The sequence below is a fragment of the Perca flavescens genome, chromosome 15 (genome assembly GCF_004354835.1).
Source record: "Perca flavescens isolate YP-PL-M2 chromosome 15, PFLA_1.0, whole genome shotgun sequence".
NCBI classification, from domain to species: Eukaryota; Metazoa; Chordata; class Actinopteri; order Perciformes; family Percidae; genus Perca; species Perca flavescens.
The window spans coordinates 3,152,792-3,177,988 of NC_041345.1; the positions used below are offsets into that span (position 1 = coordinate 3,152,792).

Here is a 25,197-nt window from a genome sequence, read left to right on the forward strand (position 1 = left end):
TCCCAGAGTTTGCATTCTTTGGCGCTCTTGTTCCACTTTTTTCTGCATGGCAGCTGCGATACGACGTGGAGGGCTGACGACTGGTGTTATTTCTGGATTTGCCTTCATTGAGTATGTTACAGGTAAGTCACCGACTTCATCTTTGAATAGGTCTGCATATTCCTGAAACATTTTCCGTGACAGGGTGTGATCCTTTACACAGTCTAGGTGGAATACCTCACTGCTGAAAGTGACCAGCTTCATCTCTAGGCTTGCCTGTAGGCCAAGAATGGAGTGAACATTTTCTTTCACCACCTGAAACTGCAGGCTATACTGCTGTTCATTTAGCCTGCATAATAATGTCACTGTGCCAATTGGTTTGATCATAGATCCGCCGAATGCTACAAGATTGATCTTTTTAATAGGCATGTGCAGTTCCTCAGCATGCCTGAGGAGTTTGTATGTGTCTAGGGATATAACGTTACATTTCGCCACTGTGTCCACTTTCAGATTTAGTTGTTGTTGTCATTAACGGTCACAAAACAATGACCTTTCTTGTCAGTTTTCCCTTCATCATCATGCAAAGACAAGCCTTCAATGGTGAACGTGTCTTCACTGTCACTTCCAGTGTCTGTTTCGGCGTATAGCTGGTTTACCTGTCTGTTTGGTCTGCTTGTCTTGGCGGACCTGCACTGGCCTTTGAAGTGGTTCTGCTTCCCGCAGTTGTGGCACTGCTGGCCAAAAGCTGGACACTGGTCACGTTTTACTGGATGGGTCCCCCCACAATTCCGACTTTCTTGTGTTTTATTTGTACAGCATCCACACTGGCGGTTGTCACAGTTTTTGGCGTGGAGAGGGTTTTGCTGTGTTTTTCTGTGAGTTCGCTGATTTGGCAAATGCGTACTGCTTTGGACAGCGTCAAGTCAGTCTCTTTTAGCAGTGTGCGTCTGACACTGTCGCTACTTATTCCACATACCAGTCTGTCTCTTATCAGTTTGTTTTCCAATGCACCGAAATTGCAGTTTTTGGCTTGATTTCTCAATGTCCTCACATATGCCTCGATGGTTTCGCCAGGTTTTTGATGTCTGGTGTTGAAGTTGTGCCTCTCCATTATCACGTTTGTTTCAGGGTTGCATATTTCCTTAAACTTCCTTTTAAGACACTCGGGGTCCTCTCTGGATTCCGCTGGAGTGACGATGTTGTCATCTGCTCCTAGTACCGCAGGCAAATAGGTGAATGAACGCTCCCTCTCTATAGCCTCTGGTCCTGCGAGGTTAAGGAGTATATAAGCTCTGGTTCGGGCAGGTTTATCGCCGTGTGCGGCGGCAATGAAGATATCGTATTCTCGTTCAAACTTGCGCCAATGCTCTGCCACATTCTGATCGAAGACGAGAGGGTCCGGATGTCTGAATCCATCTGCCATTTGTGTTGTTGCTTACCGCGCTTAAGACTTTATACGTTAGCGTAGGCTACTTTCTAGAGATGGAGTCGTCCGAGGAATGTCTCCAGAATCCCACTTCTGACACCATGTTGTTTTGTCAATAAAGTAACCGAGTGAAAGTTTAACTCCTTTTTATTAGCGTCCACAGCTCAACAGATACAGCCTCTACATGCCTGGAGTTCCCGCTGTGAATACACACTTATTTCCGGGGGCCGTCTCGCGAGAGCCACCCATAGTACGGTAACACACTAGGGTCAAAACACTCAAAACAGTACTACTATCTACATGTGAGTTAAGTTTCTTTGAACCAAATTTCCCAAAAATAACTAATGAAGTCGGTTAGAAGCCTAGATGTAACACAGAATTGGGTGATCATTTATACTTTATGCTTTACAAACAGGCAAACCAGAGGAGGACAGCAGGTGAGTACGTAGGAAAGTATGTCAAAGAAGGCGTCCAAAGCGTTAAAACTGTCCAAATAGCATCAGAGGCATTACAACTGTCAAAATCAGTGTCAATAAAGTGTCAAAACAGTCAAAAAATAGTAGACAGGAAGACAATACTATGGTTGAGTAGGACTGGTCAATATCCATCCATCCATCTTCCATTTCAGCCGCTTGTACCCTGGATCTCGTTCTTTCAGTCATGACCCAGCCTTCATGACCATAGGTCAATATATGAATATGGGACTAGATATGTCTTAGATTTTGGATATCATAATATGGCATAAGTGTTGTCTTTTCCTGGTTTTAAAGGCTACATTACAGTAAATTGATGCAATCTTCTAAACTTACCAGACTGTTGTAGCTGTTATTTGCCTTTACCCACTTAGTCATTTTATCCACATTATTGGTGATTATTTACCATACTCTCATGGTGAAAATATTTTGTAAAAGCAGTCTATATCCTTGAAGTTCCACTTCCAGGATTGCTCCATTGCCGCCGGAAAATCGCTTTGTAGGAGGATCTGGCAAAGTGAGACTAACCCTACAATATCGCCGCAATATCGCCATCGAGGTATTTGGTCAAGAATATCGTGATATTTGATTTTCTCCATATCGGCTTCTTAAATATGAATATGTTCTGGTTTCTTCTCTGCTCTGTGACAGTAAACTGAATATCTTTGAGTTGTGGACAAAACAAGACATTTAAGGACGTCATCTTGGGCTTTGCGAAAAACTGATCCGCATTTTTCATCATTTTTTGACATTTTAGAGACCAAACAACTGATCGAGACAATAATTGACAGATTAATCAACAATAAAAATAATCGTTAGTCGCATTTAGTTGTTGCTACCGTGTGTTTTGGGAGGATCAGGTGCATGTTCAGAGTACCAGGTGTTAGTGTGTAGACATGCTGATCCGGCAGAAATCTTCACCTGCTCGGCTGTTTATAGGAACTCGAGAAACGAATTCATCTCAACCAGCCGGAACCAGGGCTGGGTGTCACCAAGGATTTCCTGAATCAACTCAATTTCCGATTCACGAGGTCCCGAATCTATTAAGATAACAGTGTTTTCCCTGGGTTTGTCGAAGACTTAGGTCCCGCAGGAACTCCTCACATTTTCTTTTACAGGTGCTCAATAGAGAGTGTGCTGGCATACAGCTGTACAGTGTGGTTCTCCAGCTGCACCACTGAGGAGAGAAAAGACCTGCAGCGGGTAATTAAAACAGCCCAGAGAATCACTGGTGCCCCTCTCCCAAGCCTGGATGACATACAGTATACTCCAGTAGGCTGCAGAGGAGAGCAGCAAGCATCAGAGCGGACCCTACACACCCTGGCCATATCCTGTTTGACACCCTACCCTCAGGCAGGCTTAGGGTCATGAGGGCGCGCATGAAAGGGCCATAAATGAGCTGCTGAAAGGCTAAGCTAGACTTGAACCATACTGTGTTGATAATGCACTGGTTTTCTTATTCTTGTTTTAACACTTTATTTTTTACTCCATATTTATTTATTTATTGTTGCTGACTCTGTCATTTTTATCTTTCTATCTTTATGCTACTAAGTGAGTGATGTTATCTTAATTTCATTGTGTAGTGATATGCAATGACAAGAAACAATCTATCTAGGTGCGCATATTTGATAGAGGGGTTTAGGGGTTATCCCTCAAGGGATTCAATTTAAAAAAATTAATGCAATTTCACATCAGTTTGGACCATTATTATTACCATACCTGTGTCTAAAATGTTGGAAAAGCTAGAGCAGATAGAAAATGAATAACACTCAAAAAACTTAAAGACAAAACTTGCTTAAGAAGTCCACAGGGGACCGACTACAACCATTAGATCTGAATATCTGAGTGTCATTTGGTCAGTTTTGATGCTCATTTTAGTTTTATTCAGCTTGGGTGCTGCCCAAAACGGCTTGGGTGCTGCACCTACTGTAAGTCTTATAATGGTAAGGAAAACCCTGGATAAGATCAACTTTATTCAGACTGATCTCATGAAGTGGCGTAGGTATGACACGCCAATTCGTATGCCATTATTGGCGTGTTATCAAGACGCAAAGTCGTTTCTCTGTGTGTTTATTGCCGTTTGGCCTCCATTGACCAGGAGACCGGGGATCGTGTCCCGCGTGTCACGTTTCCTAAACTCAACCGTCGCTTTCTTCTTTTACTAAATCCAACGTTCTTCTTTTCCTAAACCCAACCCGAGTGTAACGTTTCCTAAACTCAACCGTCGGTTTCTTCTCGTGATAACACGGACGTGGCGTGTATATTTATAGCGTAGACATACATGCGGATCGCTCACAGATAACACGCCACTTGGCTTAAGACAGTGGGCATGTATGTTGGTCCTGTAGGAAATGTGTCTTGGGCAAGAAGTGCTGATGTACGGAAGTTAAGGATTTCATGTACCATCACTGTCACTGTTTATTCATTTCAATATTCATTTCATATGATTTATTATCAGTCATCAGTTCATTTCAATACTGTTAACTGTCTCGTCTTATACAGCTTTTTATCTTGTTTTCAATTTCAATCAGGAGAGACTTGTTTGCAGATATGCAAAAGTTTATTGTACATAAGCCTATAAAAATGTCTTTGGAGCTTAGACTGCATCATTATAAAATCATTTTTAAAGGGGTAAGGAAGCCAAGACAATCCCCCCATCATCAATACATAATGCACGAGGAGTACACTAACCGCTACACTGACAACCGCCGCATACAGACTAGGGCTGCACGGTATGAGGGAAATATCGCTATTGCGATACAATTCACGATATTGGAGTGAATGATCTTTTTTTTTTTTTATTATTATTGTCATTTTCATTGAAAAGTGTATGTATATATTTTTTTTTTCTGTAGTCTGTAGAATAGGATTTGTAGGCCGGGACGTCTCTGCGTTACTTTATTGTTATTATTTTTTTTTTAAGATTATTTTTTCGGCATTTTCAGCCTTTATTTTGACAGGACAGCAGAAGACACAGAAGGGGAGAGAGAGGGGGGAATGACATGCAGCAAAGGGCCGCAGGTTGGAGCCGGACCCGGGACCCCCGCGTCGAGGAGCAAACCCCTACACATGGGCGCCCGCTCCACCAACCGAGCCATCAGGGCACCCACCAGTTACTTTATTAAGAATGGCTTGACACATATTTTGTGTTGCATCCCCCTGCGATTTGGATATTGCACTAGTTCATATTGCGATTTCGATAAAATTTGCGGTTAATTGTGCAGCCATTATACAAACGCATACATTATTTATCAATCATACGGTTTGTAACAGACAGTACAGCACATGACAATATAGAACCAGACAACAATGTACTTTAGGACAAGAAAAAGAAATAGAAATCATCCACTATATTTTTGGATATAAAAGAGATTCTTATAGAGAACTTCTGCTGGGATTTGTACAAACAGGAAGCAACCCCCTGGATTGCAGTATTTTTTGCAACACCAGGTTAATGTTGACCACCCCCCCCCCCCCCACCTCCCCCCTCCCATGAATGAGATCCATTCCTGGCTTTTTATTAATCAATTCTCCAATTCATGATTGATTTTTAATTAGAGAATTGATTCTTCTAACCCAGCCAGAACAGTGTTGTGAACAATGTGGCTTGTAATATGTAGCAGATGTACTGTGAAGGTCCTGCTTCTGTGAGTTTAATCATCAGTCAGTCTCACCATCATCATCTGTTAAATGCTGTTTTTGTTGTTTGTTGTGTTGTCCCATTTTTGGCTGCTTCATTTAAAACAGAGAGTTGACATTTCATACACAGAAGCTGCCAGCAGAGGGAGCTGTAACACAAGTCTTTTGAAGTCGCAGCTCCATACAGAGGTATGTATTCCGTCTAGCAGGATTTTTCCTGCATAGAGGAATTTTACAAACTTAAATCCTCTCTAAATGTGTTTAAGAGCAATTTACTAAACAGCCGTTGAACAAGCAGAACATGAGCTTGAATAAGAAAGATGATTAGTTTATTACCTCCAGAGTCGGGCTGTACCGGACTCTCCTGGTGATTTATTTAAATATAATAATATTAATAATAATATATTTTTTTAACCAGTTTTGTTAATTGGAGATTATTTACTCAAACATGAGATATTTATATATATATATATATAGATCTCAATCAATTTTTCAGAAATAACAAAAATGCATACATTTCTGTCAAATGAGGTAACACAGACTCATAGCCTTTACTGTTCGCAAACAAATCATGCTTACTGCTGTGTGTAGTCCCCCCCGTCCCCCAAAAGGCCCACTCTGAGCCAGAAAAAAAACAACCTTGTATTTGGGATAGATTGTCAGTCTGTGTACTATTAAACTATAAATGCAATTTTTTTCTGAATTATAAAAGCAATAGAGTTAAATATTAATGTTGTGTTTTTACAGTGGCAGTACCAACAATCACAAGTCCCTTACTTGCAGAGCTTGTTGCAGTTTTACAGACTTTTTCATTGCAGCAGCTTCCATTCTAAGACCCTCTGAATGTGACGGCCATTTTGCAGTTCATTTATGAGGGCCCGTCCCTGCCGGCCCCTCACCGATTTGCCCTTTTTTAAAGTACTGAAAAATACCTCGTCATTCAATACCCAATTTCAATACCTAAAGGAGTAAATCTCATCAGCGTCAGCGAACCAATAAGCACACAGCATGCTTCTACCAAGATCTAAGAAACACGTAGGAAAAACTCGACGTAACTTTTTAAATAAAAAGATTTGTGCCGTAATGTGTTCTGTTGTAATTTCTTTTTGTTTTATAAAATTGGTATCGGAAAATTGTTTAGGAACCAGTATCGAAAAGTTGCGGTATTTATTTATATCGGTACCGGTATCGAATATTTTTTAATGATACCCAGCCCTACTCATGTTATGACTCATTAGAAATTACAACAACGTCATTAAAAAAAATCCCCATATATATTTATATGTGCATATAAGCAGCAAGGACCTGTCTTAGCAACCAACCAAACAATGATGGAAAAGTCCACGTGTGTACTGCTGTAAAGGCTTAGCGAGATGCTTCCTGTTCACACGAGTCGACCCGCAACTTTGGGATTGACAGCCACCACGGAGATAGCAAGAGAATAACGAGGAAGGGGAGGAGAAATAAACCCACCTGGGGACTCTAAAACACTCACACACACACACACACACACACACACAAAATGAGTATATTCATGGTTACACTCCAAGCCTGCGAGACAGGAATAAAATGCATTTCTGCTGCAGTTTTAATGTGAGCCGGTTTGGTTCCTTGCTGCATACGTGGGTCTACTTTCCTGCTGATAACAGTCGAGATACAGTGAAAGTAGGACTGGTTGTGGCTGAAATAGGGCACGAATAGAAATAGCTCTGTAGCCTGGGCTTCGCAGCCTCTAGAGAGAGGGCTGTGTCAGTAGCCTCATGTGTGCTGTTAAGCCGATGGCTGCCTCTTCTCCGTCCAGGTGCGTGTGTGTGTGTGTGTGTGCGTGTGTGTGGGAGATCCTGCCCAGGACTCAACAAGCTCCTGGAGTCCATGAGAAAGCTTACGGCCTCTGCCAACTGCATCACGATTAAAGGCATTGATAAGGAATTTGTTATTGCCAGCTCAGATGGGGCCTGCAAAATCTGGGACCTGGTGGAAGCCAGAACTCGCCCACTCAACCCCTTCTGTTTCTTTTCTGCTGAGACCGATTCACATCACAGGAGCCGTTCTGTCAATTTAGCTCTGACGGAGGCGATTGTCTCGTAAAACCTTCAAAAACTTTTGTAGAACATTATATTAAGCCGGCGATGTAAAAAAAAAAAAAAAAAAGAAATACAGCAGCACACTGATTTGGTTTAGCAACAGGATAGACTGATATCTAAAAGAGTTCTTGAGCCTGTTGTGTCTAAACGAAGGGACTCTAAATGCATGTCAGAAGGCAAAAGTTGGTATTCATAGTTTAAAACATGAATGGAGTCAGCTGTAGCAAACGTTTGAAACGTGTAATGTGTGTACTGTATTTTGCTGTAGCTCAGCAGCCATCGCAGGGCAGTGTGACAGCGATGGAGCATTGTTCTTTTAGCTAAAGAAGGCGTGCTTGTTCCCGGAGCAGACGGCACATATGACTCAGACGGCCAGCTGGTCTCTGTTGCCCACTTCATCTTTGGGAATGACATTTCCTTCTTTAAAGAGACAAACGTCACAGGCAAATTACCTCTCCATTTATAGGCAGAACATGGCTTAAATATTAGGCCACCACGTGCACTGTAGCAACACTGATCTAATTGCGTGCTGCAGCAAATACACCTTGCTGTCTTTTTTGGTTTATGTTCTAATTTTGAGTTGGTAGCACATTCATGTTCAAAGAGTTGTGCTTTGTATGAGATATTCCCTCACATCAAAGACAATAAAATATAGGCCACACATAGAGGAAGGAAATCCATCTAATGTGCTGTATGTCTTTGCGTCTCCCTTTGCATAGTGAGGGAAGAACTTACACCTGTATATGAAATTAGATGCCGGTGTTAGCCGTGGGAGAAATCTTCTTTGCTGGAGAAATATTAAAAGGTAGCTTACTGTGGCAAAGGAAAATGCAGAATAAGCTCTAAAAATAGCATCAAATAACATTGGAAAGAGGAGGCCAAAATAGGGAGACAACTGCCAAACACGGAGGTGATTATTGCTTAGCCACAAACTCTCAAACGTATGCATGCTGTGTATGATAGATGGCAGCAGCTCAGAGGTGCCCCTGGCTCATTATTGCAGAAGGTAAAAAGTTGTATGTCTTAGCTAGTCTCTCTTGGAGAATGATTATGCAAATGATTTTGGTAGCTTTTTGGTAGTTTCATCAAAAGAGTGGGACTCTTTTTCAGGCCCGGAGTTTCATGCCTTAGACACAACTGACTATATTAAAATAATGTAATTAAAACCTTAGTATATAAGTCTGCAATAGTGCACTGTTCTCCACAGCCTTGTAATTCAGTGTATTTTTGTGAAATATCATTTCCAATTCAGTGCAAACACAGTAAGTGTTGTTTTACAACGCAGATTTATTATAACAGTCAACAACATCTTTACAAAAACCCCATGATCAACAATATCAGAATCTATCAGATATCCAAAGCTTCAAATGAAATAAAAGAATTGCAAAAAAAATGGTATTTCATATTACTTTCATCCTATTCCCTTTTGAGTCGTGAGCTTTGTATATTTATTTCGTATCCTACTTTTGATGATAAAAGGCATAATGGGTCACTAGTAACATTTGGGCATATGAAGTGGGCATACTAATCTGATCATGTTTGCTTGTTCACACACTGACTATGTTTACGTGCACATAATATTCTGGGTTTTGAACTTATTCCAGACTGATCTCATGAAGTGGTGTATGTATGACACGCCAATTCGTATGCCATTATTGGCGTGTTATCAAGATGCATACTGTCCTTTTAGCGTGTTTATCAACGCCGTTTGGCCTCCATTGACTTACATTGCCTTGCGATTGTGTGTGAATTGAGACCGTAGCGAGTAGTATGAAAGGGCGAAAATCCACATAGGGGAGGTTGGTCGGGGGGGGGATGGGTCAAAAACTTTCACCCAGGAGGAGAGTTTCCTTTCCACTTTTTTTCTTTTCCTAAACTCAACCCGCGTGTGACGTTTCCTAAACCCAACCGTAGCCTCGCGATAACGTGTATGTTTACGCAAAGTCGTAAACACTGACTTGTGATTGTCGGTACTGTAAGTCGTAAGTCATTAATATTAATTCTAGTTCTTATAATATTCACTCAATGAGCAACCCTACCTGCCCACTCTGGAGTTCTGGGATCGTGGCTGCTGCTCGGCTCCTCACTGTTAGCAGCAAACTGGACTAGTGGCTGCTGCTGAGGAGCTACAAGAAAAAATGTCATTCATAAACATGAACGCTGGTTTGCAGCAGGCAACGTTGGATTATGTTTTTCACAGCCGCTAGCATCCTGCACTGCTCCTAACTAGCTTAGCTTACCCGTCTCATCATCTTCATCTGGCGTTCATGCTCACTGGTTTTAATGAAAAAGTTGCTCAGCCTTCAGTGGCTGCGTCATTTTCTAGAGCTTCTCGCCGCCTTTGTGCTTTCTGTTATCCATTTTTCTCGATTGTCCCGTTTGCATCATAGACCGTATTAACAGTCTATGGGTCACATCATAACAAGTACCACTGAATGAAGTAGAGCCCGACCGAGGCCAAGGCCAATATCGATACAAATATTTGGTGATTTAAAAATCCGATTTTCCGATATATCGGCCGATATAAAAAAATCCAGAAACGCGTAACAAAACAAACAGATTTCCCTAACCTTAGTTATTTGTAGTTATTTAGGAGTCCTCACTAAATTAATATGATAATGCAGTTTAAAAATAAACTTGTTTGTTTTATTGTCACAACAGAGCAGAGGAACATCAAATTATATTAAAGTTCTGATAAATAAAATAAAAATACAAACTTAAGATATTAAACTTAAAGGGTTATACATGAGTGTTGCCAACAGGGAGGTTGTAGAGCGCCCTCTGGTGGACAAATTATGCAACGCCAACACTCACAACATGGTTGAAGGGTGTTTCGTCCGTTTTTATTTTATTTTTTAAATATTCATTTATCAGCCATTATAAATGCCTATACCGATAGTTTAGAAAATGCCTAATATCAGCTGATAATATCGGCCCACCAATATATCGGTCGGGCTCTAGAATGAAGTGTACGAGGTGACGGTTTGTTTGTTTTTAGAGCAAGGTGTCATCGGAGGAGTCAAAACCCTGCACGTCCAATTAACCAGACTGCACTCTGTAGTGAGCTGCGTGATGGAGAACAGTGGGCTGCAAGAATAAATAAAAAGAGTAGACTGCGAGTGCAGGCAGCCTAGGGACAGCATCAATGATATATTTCAACTATATGTTTTCAACCCAGTACCATGACTGACCGCCGGCCCTTGCAATCAAAAAAAACACAGACCGGCCCACCTGGAATTCTCCCGGTGCTCCCCATTAGCCAATCTGGGCCTGGTTTCATCCCGTCTCCCCTCTTCTGTCAACAACTGTTGAAAATACCTATAGTATAGCCACATTTTCTATGAAAGTCATCAAAAATGTGTGGAAGTGGAGGGATCAATTCAAAGAGTTGAAACAACACATGTCAGAAGAGAATTTCTATGTAGTTCCTCCTGGCTGAGTGGAGCCTTACATTTAGTTTGGGTCATTGTATCAGAGGGACATTTTCTTTGTCTGTGTTGCTGGAGGAACATCCAGGGATGTTGGCTAGGGAAGCCCCCAAGGTGCTGTTAGGGCTGGGTATCATACAACATGTTAAATACCAATACCATGAATTTGATACCTGTTCCTAAACGTTACTAGCCTAGAAATCTAGACGCAGCAAAAGTCTTTTGCAGCCAGGGTCGTCTAGCAACTCTCCGTTGGCTTGCAACTTGAAAAACCAAACTCTGGTCAGGCCAATCAAATCGTGTATAGAGTCGGTAGGTGGGGCTTAACATAATGACGGCAGAGTTGCGACGGTTCTGCGTGAAATCCTTCCCTGCTACTTGAAAACAAAGAAGATGGCCGCCGCTGCTGGAGAACAGCTGTCTTTGGAATCGGCTTTTGGCCGCGACTCTGGAAGACTTGGAGTTCAAAGAACGGCACTGAAGTCATTCTTAAAAAAGGAAAATGTGTTCGGAGTTTTGCCGACCGGATACAGCAAAAGTTGAATCTATCAACTAGCGTTGCTCTGGTTGCTCTGGTTGTAGCGCTATCCTATTACGTGCAGAGGGAATTTGAAAGACAACCGTTTATCCCGCCCCTCAGATTGAGCCCTGAGTTCCCAGACCCAACATCCTGATGTGGGTCTGGCTTGTCAGGCTAAAACGTTGCTGTTTTTCTATACCAATTTTATTAAATCCATCACAACATTATACAAATTATTTTTCAGCTCTTATAGACCTATGTAACGCACACTCTAGTCAAGCCTCAAAACACAACGCACATGTGAGCCCAGTCTCTGTGCATTACATCGAGTTATTCCTAGGGGTGTGAATCTTTACTGGTGTCCCCATTCGATTACGATTATCCTGTCAAGGAATCGATTCGATATCACGATGCGTCAGCTCATCAAAACCTTTATATATTGCTACACATGGTTTTCATCGACAAATTCAAGCAGTCACATATATATATATGAACTCCCTTTTTATTGTTTTTGCTCTTAAAAAAAGGACACTTCCTGAAAGTAGCGGAGTTTGAAAACAGGAGACAACGCACAAAAGACAAAACACAAAGCAGCAACGGGAAAGCCAATGGTCTGTCCCTGCATCGATGCAGAGTGGTCCAGGTCTGCATCTCGATGCAATGATTAATATTAACACCCCTAGTTTTCCCTGCAGGTCTCTACCACGTATAGACAGCCAATCACAAGCATTATTAGATCCTAGATCGTAGAGGCATGCTGCGTGCTTATTGGCTCGTTGACGCTGATCAGATTTAGTCCTTAGGTATTGAAATTGGGCATTGAAAGACAAGGTATTTTTCGATACTACGGAGGCAATTTGGCCGAGGCGTAAAAATATCAAAGTTGGCTACCCAGCTGTGGGTTCTGTAGATATCACATGCATAACGCAGGTGAGACTTGCTGCTCCCCGTCGGCACAATCGGATAGATGTGTAACCTATTTCACGGAAGTCAGATTTTAATGATCATAGTTTGCGTCTGCTGTGTTGGTTACCAGGAACAGGTGGCATGTTTGGGTGCATGGCGTGTGAGAGAGAAGATAATATTTGCCTTCTCGTCTCAAGAGATGACGGCCTTTGGCGAGGCTTTGCATGGTTATATATCCCGGCCTTCAGATTCAAGCTGTAGTATTCTGAGCTCAGGCCCTTCTGCTGCGTGCACACTCACGGCTGTTTTCTAGCTCTCAGCTTAAAGTATTTCATGAGTATTCTTGACTTTCCTCTCTGTTGAAATTGAGCCTGCTGGTGGTTCTCCATACCATCGTCAGCAGCACTCCCCTTCTTGGCTCCGACTCACTCTTCAGGTTGCATTAGCAGTGAGGAGGAGAGTGCTTTTGCTCACTGCTGCAATAAATCTGCACTTTTTTTTAGTGTTAGAAAGACAGCCCTGTGTGATTAAACATATCTATGTAGTGAGCAAAGGGAGATAAGCCGTGCCGCTCTGCTATACTTCATCGCCTAGGAATGATAGTAATAATCCAGGACTCTGTAACCTGTCATAAATGCCTTCCAAGGCTTAATGAATTTCCTCTGTAGACTGCTGGGGTCACACACAATATGTTCTCTTAATTGGCAGAAATGATTACACTAGACCAGTGACTCCTAACAATCATGTACCCCAGGGAGCACATACATGTAAAGGCCTTAACGTTTTTCTATGATAGTTAGTTAAACGCAACCACTGCTTTCAGATCTACTGCACTTAGTACAGTTTTTTGGTACTTAGTGTCTTGATGCTTTGCTACTGTATACTTTAACATTTTAGAAGGATACATTGTACCTTATTAAACTCCACTACATTTGACAGTTATAGCTACTGGTTAATTTTCAAACCGGATTATAAATAAATAAAATAAGCTTATAAAATACAATGCATTGTTTACGATGAAGTAAAGTGGTTCTAAACCGTTTTGGCTAAAGCTCTTTGTTACCCTCTGAGCCTCTCAGATGGTTTCATTTAAATAGTTTGTAGTTTTGATTAATTATTTTGATAATCAATTAAGTGAGCAGTTTTTCATGCAAAAAAGGGCAGAAAATGCTGTCTCGGCCTCTCAAATATGGATATTTATATATTATTTTTATATCATATTAAACTGAATATCTTTGGGGTTTGGACGGACAAAATGAGACATTTAAAGACCTCACCTTGATTCTGAGAAACTGGGATGAACATTTTTCACTATTTGCTGACATTTTATAGACCAAACAATAAATGGATTAATCTAGAAAATAATCTGCAGATGAATCAGCAATGAAAATAATCGTAAACTCAAATAAACTTGAGACTTGGTAACTTGGAGTCAACTCAAGTCACCGATTTGATGACTTGACTTAGCAAAAAATAAATGACTTGAGACTCGACTTGAGGCATGATGACTTGAGTGTATTCATAAGTTTGAATGTTAGCTGATAAATATGAAATAATTTGTATTGTAAATCTAAATAGCATTTATGTATACTATTACATATATATTATAATTACAGATTACTTTCTTGCATGGATTTTGTAAATGTAAAAGTCTAAATAAACCATGGGTCGAAAAATAAATAAAAATAAATAATGTTATCACATACTTACTAGTTAGACAGCAAACTATTAATCATGATTGGGGGGAAAAAAATGTTTTTAATGTTATCACATACTGGATAGTTAGACAGCAAACTGTTAATCATGATTGGATGACTCAAAAAGCTCCCCAGTATGCGATTGTCACGATTGGATGACTTGCTGTCAGTCAAACTCCTCGCTATGGCAACGCACATAACATCAAAGAAAAAATATGGGACTTGATTTGGGACTTGCCTTGACTAAGGACTCGACTTGACCAACAACAAAAAATACTCGAGACTTGGACCAAATGACTTGAGACTTACTTGGGACTTGAGCAAAGATGACTTGGTCACAGGGCTGGGCAATGTATCGATGTTACTGTATATCGGTATGGTCTTAAATTTTGGAAATCGTGATATGACACAAGTGTTGTCTTTTCCTGGTTTTAAAGGCTGCATGACAGATAATTTTCCGAACTTATCAGACTTAGTAGCTGTTTTATTTTCTGCCTTTACCCACTTAGTCATTATATCTACATTATTGATGATTATTTTTCAAAAATGTCATTGTAAAGCTTCAATTGTCAACCCTACAATATTGCTGCAATATAGACAGCAATGTATTTGGTTTACAAATATTGTGATATTTGATTTTTCTCCATATCGCCCAGCTCTATTGGTCACAAGTGTCAGGATCCGGCTGAGACTGCTTGCCTTTGTGCCACTCTTGTGGCCTTTTTGTGTATTTTGTTATCTGTGCTTGTTGCTGTGTTCTGTTGTTACCTGTCTGTCATCTGTCTTTGTCTCCGCCCTTCCCCTTATATGGTCTGCACTTCCTCTCTTGTTAGTTTCCCTCCAGTTCTGTTCTCACCTGTTCCCAATTGTCTCGTTAGTTTCCCTCCGTTTCCACTCTCACCTGTTGCTCGTTACTGTCTTGTCCAATCCCCTGTCTTTCTGTTAATTGGTCTGTGTATTTCTACACCCCTGTGTTCCTTTGTCTCTTGTTGGTTCGTCTCTCTCTGTTCGTCTGTAGTTGTAAGTTTGTAGTTGTTGAGTCACAATAAAGTGTGTTTGTTCTGCACTCCTGATTGGAAGAGTCTTGCATTTGGGTCCACCTGCTGAAATCTGCTTGTAAGTTTACATTCTGGTGGGAGTCTGGCACAACCTCCTCTGATTGGCCAAAACTATGTTTCTGTTAACCCTTTCCTTGGCGGGGTAACAGGTGCATAGCATTGGAGACAGCCACACAGGATATTAAACCTGTTTCAAGCCCTTTGAACCTGTAATAGTTTGTCCTCTGTCACTAAGAGACAAGTTCGCAAACTCTCACTTCAGTCCCTCCAGAAAAACGCGATTATGTGATCGCATAATTCAATGCATAATCAGCCAAAGTCCGCATATTTATGCGGTGGCCGCATTTTTTTTCAAATACGCCGCACGTTCACCGCATAAATTGCTGATTTCCGCGCAAAAAATGCGGGGCTTGCATGATTTCATAATCCTTGCATTTTCTTGCAAAAAAGTTTTTATATTATGTCTTAGCAGAAAGTTGAAAAATGTTGCGTTTATTTCACCCAAGAGCAGCCATTTCCCCCTGTTGCCATGGGAAGTTATGAAGTGACGTAATTACTCGAGTGAACATCATCGAAAAGCAGGGTGTTTTGCAAGTTCCCGCAATTTCATCGCATTAAATTGCATAAATGTCCGCATATTCCATGTATTTTTTTAAGAAAACGTGCCGCATAATCAAGGATTTTGCCTGCAACAATCACAAAAAAACTCTGGAAGGACTGTCACTTGAAGCACCAACATTTATTTAAAAAACAGTTTTTCAATATTATAATTTTTTGGGGTGGGGGCTGAGATGAAATGTAGGGGCTTGAGCCTCCCTAAAAAGGGTCTAAAATCGCCCATGGACTACGGTGCACACTGCTCTTTTATCTGCTCCATGTGCAGCAGCAGCAGAGTGGGAGGGGGCAGCTGCACAATCAGCAGCCTTTCTCCAGGCTAGGCTGGGAGCGATGGGACTGGGAGGGGAGCGCTCAGTGCTGCAGCTGCACGGCGGAGCGGCTCGTGTTGTGCCGGGCCATGACGAGACGCTGCCGGTGACAGCGGTGTCGGAGTGATAATGAACGGCTTCAGTAAGTGCTGGGATGGATGAGGAAGGTTTACCGTCCGCGCACGGTGCAGTAACAGAGAGCTGTTGTGTCTCCGGGCTCCGCGATGGTGTCACCCCTGCGCGCTTTTCCCTTTGCTATCCGGACAGCAGGGCACACTGTCGCAGAAAAGACACACCGGCGTCGGGATTCACACAATCACCAGTCTCCGAATAGACGAGCGAGGGAGTAGAGAGAGGGAGAGAGAGAGAGGGCACTGCCATGGAGAAACCGACCAGAGTCAAGGAGGAAATGCCGACATCGAAGGATGAGAAGCGCAAAGAGAAGAAACCGAAATCTGGGAAGCTTTTCCGAAAGAAATCGTTGAAGTCCGTGGGGAGTTTCATGAACCGAATCATCAAAACTTTGGGCACTTTGACGCACTTTGGGGACGCCGGCGCGCCGGACGCGGAGGACGACGACGGCGGGTTTCGGAACGGCGCACCTTGCACGCTCAGCGCCGGCTCGGGAGTTGTCAAAAAGGACGTGCTCCATGTGACCTGGGATCGCATGGTGAAGAACAACTCGGGCCCGTCGTCGTCGTCCCTGGGCAGAGAGAGGCTCCTTTCCAAACATGCGGAGAAAACCCCCGGCGTCCTGGGGCTGAAGAACCACGGGAACACCTGTTTCATGAACGCCGTGGTGCAGTGTCTGAGCAACACGGACCTGCTCGCGGAGTACCTGGGGCTGGAGCGATACAAGCTGGACCTGGGTCCCACCAGAATCAACGGCGTGGTGAAGAGCGAGGAGACGCGGCTCGCCAAGGGGGAAGTCACGGAGCAGTTGGCATCACTTGTCCGGGCTCTGTGGACTCTGGAGTACACCCCACAGCTGTCTGTGGACTTCAAGGTATAACCCCAAGTGCCACACATCAGCCAAACACCCCTAGGGAAAACTACTAGTAGTAGTAGTTTATAGTTGTAGTTTTTATTCAGTCATCATAAAAGCCAATAACCACATACATAGCACAGTGCAAACTCGGACAGTTAACGGTCTAAAGACTGAAAGGATTAGGCTGAAGCAAAAGCTTATATATGCCTATCCTATGTTCTTATCGATTAAATACAGAGGAAATAAAAACAAAACGAGATATAAGTAAAGAAACAAGAGAATTAACCACGTTTGTAACCCTCAAATACCATTACAAACCAATTTTCTTAAAAAAGAAATGCATCTTTTACTTTCTTTGTTTGCTTTTTGAAAAGTAAACTTAAAAATACCTCATATTTACTTTCATATGTTTGAAAGAAAAACCTTTGGATACAGTGTGGACGATGAAAATATAACTTAACCCTGAACTTGTATGCAGTATACATTAGTCTAAAGTATACTAAGTGTTACATGCTACAGCACACTAAAGTGTACTACCACACAGACTAATGAGTAGTATACGTAAAGACCAACTATTTTTGAACTTATTATACTTTAGTTGTGCAAAAAGTCAAACAAAAGCTAAACAATAAGTGTGTTTACTCAAGATTCCTTGATGTCATTCCTCAAAACAATTTTTCAATTCAATTTTATTTATAGTGTCAAATCATAACAAAAGTTATCTTGAGACACTTTACAGATAGAGTAGGTCTAACAAACATGGTAAAGCATATGTAAAGCATGAAGGAAACTATGACCATTGCTGCTGTAAAAACACATAAGAAATAGAGCTCTCTTTCTCTCTCTATGTATATATACACATACACAATAGGCCTAAATCATGTCCAGCAGACTTTGTCCATTCTGTACTTGATCATACTAAAATGGAACTGAAGTGAGAAGAAGTGTATTTTAAGTACCCTACAAACATACTACTGCATATGTATTTTCATGCGCTGTACATGTACTTGCAGTGAAATTATATTACGTTTTATGAGCACAATAGTGTGCACAGGAGGCTATGAGCTCAGTAATGAGTGTAGCTTATAACACAGAGTAGGTTCAGTGTTGAATTTGATTACTGGTAAGATTAAAAAAAGGTACCGTTTCAGTGGTTATCATTAACTTAACTCTCACGTAAGGGGCGCCCGGGTAGCTCACCTGGTAGAGTGTACACCCATTTACAGAGGCTTAGTCACACAGGTTCGATTCTGACCTCTCTCTCCCCTTCCATGTCTAAAGCTGTCCCATCTAATAAAGGCCTAAAAATGCAGATTGAGCATTTTGTTGAGTCAAACATAATGACATGTTATGCACACAGTATGACCTCAGCACCACTGTACGGTGCATGGAGTAGCCTGACTGTAATATTCAGTAGGGCAGGGTATCGCCACTGATTTTTCTGAATTGATTTGATTCCGATTCACAAGGTGCCGGTTTGATTTTGGAGTCGATTAGGGCTATTTCAGTTACAGTTTTGCTCGGACATGAAAGAGATTCCATCAGCCAATCATCTGTGAAAAGAGCCATGCCAGTTTTTCCTTTGCCAAAATTTCGCCTAACTCTGGAGCATTATTCAGAATGACGTGGGTTCCTTAGATAGTCTAGTCTCGTATGATACCAGTATCTTCACTCTGGTTGTAAAAGGAAAAGACCGCTCTCAGGATTTTATGAATCCATATCGGATCAGTCAAAAGAAGATCAATTTGAATTTTTTATTTATTTTTTTAAACCCAGCTTTAATGTTCAGACAAAAGAGGGGTGTCACAAGTCTTGCATCACTTGCTATAATAGTAGCCTATAGCAAACCTTCTCTTCCCACATGCAATAATAGCGCACGGTGCTTTGCCGTGTGACTTCAGTGTTTTCCTGTTCGGTGATAATGATGCTGCAGTCAGAGCGTAACGGGGTCAGCAGGTGACTTTCTCCACCAGAAGACCCTTTATTACGGCACTAAACGCTTCAGTGTTAGAAATAAGGTTCAAACGGCTGGCATCGTTTTTATGAACAACCCCAGCAGGAAGTTAATCATCACTTTGTTGTTGCAGGTCTGTGAAGCGCTGTTTTATTCCCTCACACAGCATGGTGAGCATAGGCGGAAAACACGGGGGGGGTCAGGGGGGTCAGGACCTAGAGCTGTAATCGGGCCTTAAAAGTTTGGCCCGAGCCCGACAGAATTCGGCCCAAGGCCGACGAGTACATTTTGATTGAGAGCTTTTTAAAAGCCCAAACCCGTTTACAACCCGACGTTATTCAAATGTGCGCACACACACAGCTCTTTTGCCTTTTGTCAAGAATGAGTCATTTATAAAAAAATGTTAACATCATTTATTCATGACTAACGTCACTTGGAAGTTGGACCAAAGAGGTCAGCCTCCGTTTCATCTCCTCAGCATCCATGAATTCACGCTAATCTAAAAGGCATCACCTGACCGCTCATTTACCACGCAACCTGGAGCGCAAGCCCGAGCCCGTTTTAAAATAATAGAAATGATATACCTGAAGCGCACGCCCGAGCCCGTTTTAAAATAATAGAAATGATATACCTGGAGCGCAAGACCAAACCCGATGGGACCCGACGGGCAAAGATCTTCATATGTTCAGAGGAACAAACACACGTGCCCTGGAAGAAAGTCTTGTGTTTTCAGTGGAAGGCGATCTCCGTTCCCCCGGCTTGAAAGCTCAGTCAGTGCGTTTACATGCAGAGCTGTTTAAGTAGGTTAAGTGAATAACCGGGTTATGCCAGTTCTCCCCATATACATGAGAAGAATGGGAAGAATGACGCAAGTAACTCTACCTCCGGTACAGTAGGTGGCGCTCTTCTTCCTGTTGACCTATGTCAAAATTACACCGACGGGCCACTAAATAAGTAAAATTTAACAACTTTTTGTTTTAATTCACACACTGTTGTCACAGCGTAGCAAAGCTCTCGCCAGATGACTCACAACTTGTTAGCGTTATATCTGTAACAAGTGTCGGGTGCTCAATGGTGTTTTAAGCCCCCACCGTCGACTTCAAGGCAGCGCTGCGACCGGCGACTTCAAGGCACCTAACCCTAACCTTGACCATAACCCTTGCCTAACCTTAGTGCCTTCCATACAGCGCTGCCTGGAAGATGACATTGGGGTCTTAAAACACCAAACACCGTGCCGGGTGGAATTAGCAAGCTAACTTTGTTAGCTAACATTAACGTTAGCCAGCGGCCGCAGCGGGGGCGGCTCGGTCCCTCCACTTTTTTGCAGAGACAAAGCGTTGACAGCCCCGGAGATGGACCATCTGTTTAGCCATCTCCTGGTGTCTGTACTGTCAGGGCACACCCTCATACTCTGCTTCTGACTGGCTAGTAGTCCTTACCTAGGTACTGTCAGGGCACGCCCTCATACTCTGCTTCTGACTGGCTAGTAGTCCTTACCTAGGTACTGTCAGGACACACCCTCATACTCTGCTTCTGACTGGCTAGTAGTCCTTACCTAGGTACTGTAAGGGCACGCCTTCATACTCTGCTTCTGACTGGCTAGTAGTCCTTACCTAGGTACTGTAAGGGCACGCCCTCATACTCTGCTTCTGACTGGCTAGTAGTCCTTACCTAGGTACTGAGCATGTGCAACTCCCAACAAAGATGGAACAGAAGTGAGATGTCTCACTCTGTAGCTAAAACCGAGAGCTCAACACACAGGGTGAAAAGAGGAGCTGCAGCAATGTGCAGTACAACAAAAATATGGTGTTTTTAAAAAAAATTAAACCATGTAAACCTATTCTGGTACAACCTCTAAATACAATTATGAACCTGAAAATGAGCATAATATGAGCACTTTAAAATTGCATGTAAACACACTCAATGTTTTATGACCCACCTTGACCACCTCCCTACGTGGTCCACAGTGTTGTTATAGAGCACATACTGTATCCTATACAAGTACAATTTTGGCTGTATTATTAGTGTCTATGTTTATTGTAGCCCCCCCCCAACCGTTAGATGAAATGTACAGATATGATGGCAAGTGAAGTAAAGTCCAGGTGACGTCACCGCGTTTATTTAGAAGTGTTGCCGTTGTGATGCAAAGTACGGAGGAGATGATTTACCGTAACAATTCTCCACTTAAGAATCTTCCCTCCCCGAGGATCGGGGCCGGTGAAAGAGCCCTATCAGGAGACCCTCAGGCTTTACTACTCTGCCCACGCTGGAGACTGGGGGGAGAAAAGCAACTGTACTTTATCTGCCTGAAGCGCTTTGCTCTGGATTTCTTTGAGCCACAGTTCAAGGCAAGAAGAAGATAATATGGAGCAGCGACCAAAAATAAGAACGCCACAATGGATCTATTCTTAGAAATGCTAATTATCCTGTAAGAAAAGGGTACGTAAGTATGGCTACTGGAATTTTCTGACCCCTACTGTAGAGGCACTTTCATGTCTTTCCTCACACTTGAATATATTGTAATGAGAAGGAGGCCAACCTGAGAGCAAAATAAGTGTTTTTCGCAATCAATTTTGATTGTTTTTTTTCTTTTCTTTTGCTTTCCCATCTGTTGTGGTCTTTGAAAAACTCAGCTCCCCTGTCAACCAAAATCCTTACTGCCAATAATTTCCCAATTCCACACTTTTTATTTTCCTCCTATCTCTTGAGACTCGAGCTATCCGATGTTTTCAGGACAACAATCAAAGGGAACAGCAAGGAAACATCTTGCCAAGATTAAAAGATAGATTCAAAGAAAAACACTAAACACTTCCCCCTTGTGTGTGATTAGATGTTTCCTGTGTTAAAGTGCACTCACACACACACACACACACACACACACACACATCGCTATGCCTCCTGGCTGTGGTTTGTGACCGTAGGAGGTCCAGAGTTCATGTAGCTTAGGCCTTCTGAAATTGCCTGTTGAGTAATACCACAGCTGCCTGGAGGGAGGCATTATAAAATAATCAGATAGCTCCAAGACTTGTGTGTGAGAGGCAAAATTAGCTCCCAGTCGCGGGAACTCACACACACCACTTATAAATAATCCTTTAAGAAGGATCGCTCTTTATTTAAATGCTAAATTAATCTTTTTGTTGTTGTAAATTGATAATCAGACTCTGCAGGACTCTGAAAGTCGGATTGGAAAGGTTTGACTAAAGCTGCCAGATTAAAAGGACTACCTAGAGTACTTCCTTGTCACCCCACATGAATTTTGATAAGAAATGATAAAAGGGCAAGTGTTGAAAGGGATCTCTCTTTTTTTTTTTTTTTTTTTTTTTTTATGTGACAATTACCCTTTCAACAGGATGTACACTGTGCACGGAACTTTTTAAATGTCTTTCATGTACACTTCCTCTGTAAATGTGGAATCGCACTCTTTGATCAAAAGTTCCTTCAAAGTTAATGAATCGGCAGTGGCCTCCCCACAGGTCCCTACTACTACTAAAAAAAGCCCTACTAGGGACAAGTGTCATGAATTAGCTTCAGCTAACAACACTATGATACATAAATCAGATGACTGTTTCTGTCCATACCTAAATAAACTTTATTAATAAGGTCTGTTGGCTCGATGGTGTTTTAAGCCCCCACCGTCGATTTCAAGGCAGCGCTGCGACCTCGACTTCTAACCCTAACCTTAACCCTAACGCCAACCATTGCCTAATCCTAGTGCCTTCCATGCAGTGCTGCCTGCAAGACTACGTTGGGGACTTAAAACCCCAAACACCGGTCTGTTGGCTGCAGAGTCCCAGTCGGGAGAAACTACTAAACAACAAAGTCCCGCCAAATACCTGGCGCTTGGCCACGTTCCAGTACCACCTGTCTTGTAGGACGAGAGAGGTGGAAGGAGGGAGGCTGCTTTTTATAAACGTTCAATAAAGATTAGGTTTTGCTTTGTGCTTACATTATCAAAGTGTCCTGAGCTTCCTCTCTCTCAAACGTGTTTTCTGAAGGGTTGAATTTCCTTAACCTGGGAGCAGATGTGTGCTTTTGATCTGGACCGTTCCCGTGCGTTTTTGGCATCCCCCCTGGCAGGTTGGTGTGTTTGCACAGAGAGGCCTAGACGGGGGCAAAGCCTGAAAATCAAACAGTTACCCAACAGCACATTTATTGGTTTCCATAACATGAGAGGCCTGAGAAAGTAGGGAGGGTTAGGGTGAGCCGGACAGGAATGTCATCCTCCCTTACGGTGGATATTGATGGGCCTATTTAGGAAGCTAAATGTGCGTTGTGACGACAGTGGGTCTTGCTCACAGGTATGTGTCAATATTTGCCATCTCCATGTTGATTTTAAATGGTTATCTATGTCGCTGCTTGCAATAAATCAGACTGCTCACTGGAGATGGGCTCCATGTACTCCAGTGTACTTCTACAGTTACTGTACTTACAGTAGCTCAATTGATTAAAAAAAAATCACAAATATCCACATTGAGTCAGCTGAAGAGTTGAATGCCATGTGTGGACTGAGAAGGCCCACTAGAAGCAAACTAATCCAGCAACATCGCCTCTGCCACTTCTTGCTCGTTGTGGTACAAGCTAGTGACTAGCATTAAAGTGCTCATATTATGCTCATTTCCAGGTTCATAATTGTATTTAGAGGTTATATCAGATTAGGTTTACATGGTTTAATTTTCAAAAAAACACCATTTTTGTTGTACTGGAATATAGCATAATTAAAAAATGTTGTCATTCTTTCAGGGGGGGTGTCCCCCAAAAACAATGTTGGAAACACTGCAGTTGAAACACTTAGCTATAAAGGGTTGGATAAATGGTAGAAACATATATAACATTAGCTAAATGATGGAGAGGATAGGTAAAGGGTTTTCTTATTTTGCCTTTTATCTTTTAGTTTGATGATTACACACATTACAAAGTGGCCAGTGGCCATTTAGCCACATAGAGCAACACGGCATTTTCCACAACCACAACCTCAATTATATCACGGAGACAATTGCCACCTTCGAAAGGCTGGAGGTAATTACTGTAATTACTTTGCTGCACAACAGCTTTAGGTTAGTGCGTGTCCACGCTGCTCATTGTTAATAGCAGAGCATTTCTGCTAAACAACCCTGACTGTTTGAAAGGGCATCAATTTAAGTGTGTGTGTGTGTGTGTGTGTGTGTGTGTGTGTGTGTGTGTGAGAGATACACTTGTTTAAGGTTGTAAATATATTCTTCTAAAATTCAGAGCAAACCTAACACTTCCCAGAATCGGGGGTGTGTCAGCTATAAGAGCGAAAAGAAAATGTTAGTGGCAACTTGCAGTTCAAAAAAGTGTCTCAATGTCCATCTGGCTCTTGGTTCACATGCTCTTGATGTAATAAAAACATTGCTCAACAGAGACACACAGCTGTCCAGCTGGATTGGCTAAACAAGTAGCTCCATATCTGTTCACCTTTCGTAATTTAGCGACCTACCTTTCTTGTTATTCTCAGGATCCAGTGTTGGATTATTACAACTCCTTTGACTTTGAGATCTATAAGGCAAAATAAAGCTTCACTTTCAAGACGGGATGAGAAGAGAAGATAAGAGAAGCTCATCGCTCTGCCAACACTCCACCAGCAGTTTTTCTCTGTTTATGAATTTTTATGTTCACTTTTTGCACTTCTCAGTAACCAAATCTCAGAAGCTACTTTGAAGACACAATCTTGGCTCTGCTTCCAACAAGTTATTACTCTGCTCATGCTGAACGGCCTTCTGTTAAAATGATTTGAAAGGAGAGTCAACTTGATGAAACTGCTCGGTAACACTTCACAATAAGCTACACAAAAAAATAGTGATAATGATTAGTTACTGTTTTTCAGAAGGGTCGTTACTCTTTCAAAAAACAGTGACTACCCTTCTGAAAAACGGTAACTAATCATTTGTTACTCTTTCAAAAACAGTAACCAATCATTAACTACCTATTTATTTGTGTACCTTATTGTAAAGTGTTACCTACTGCTCTGCTCTATGTTGTATTCAAACAAGCTTCCAGCTTTTTTTTGTTTTGCACTGAGCTGCCGCGCCAGATGGTTTTGGATTGGAAACTCTTTGGGAAATGGCAGGCACTTTGAAAACAAAATACCTGGCAGGTGA

General features: G+C 42.0%; 1 protein-coding gene across 1 annotated transcript in view; it reads left to right on the plus strand.

The window, feature by feature from the left end:
• Positions 1 to 16,118: 16,118 nt before the first annotated feature.
• usp43b (ubiquitin specific peptidase 43b) overlaps positions 16,119 to 25,197 on the plus strand; it is a 113,513-nt gene continuing 104,434 nt past the window's right edge. The window contains exon 1 of the mRNA XM_028599787.1: positions 16,119 to 17,142. Coding sequence (XP_028455588.1) covers positions 16,516 to 17,142 — 627 coding nt within the window. The 5' untranslated portion in view covers positions 16,119 to 16,515. The remainder of the gene's footprint in view (positions 17,143 to 25,197) is intronic.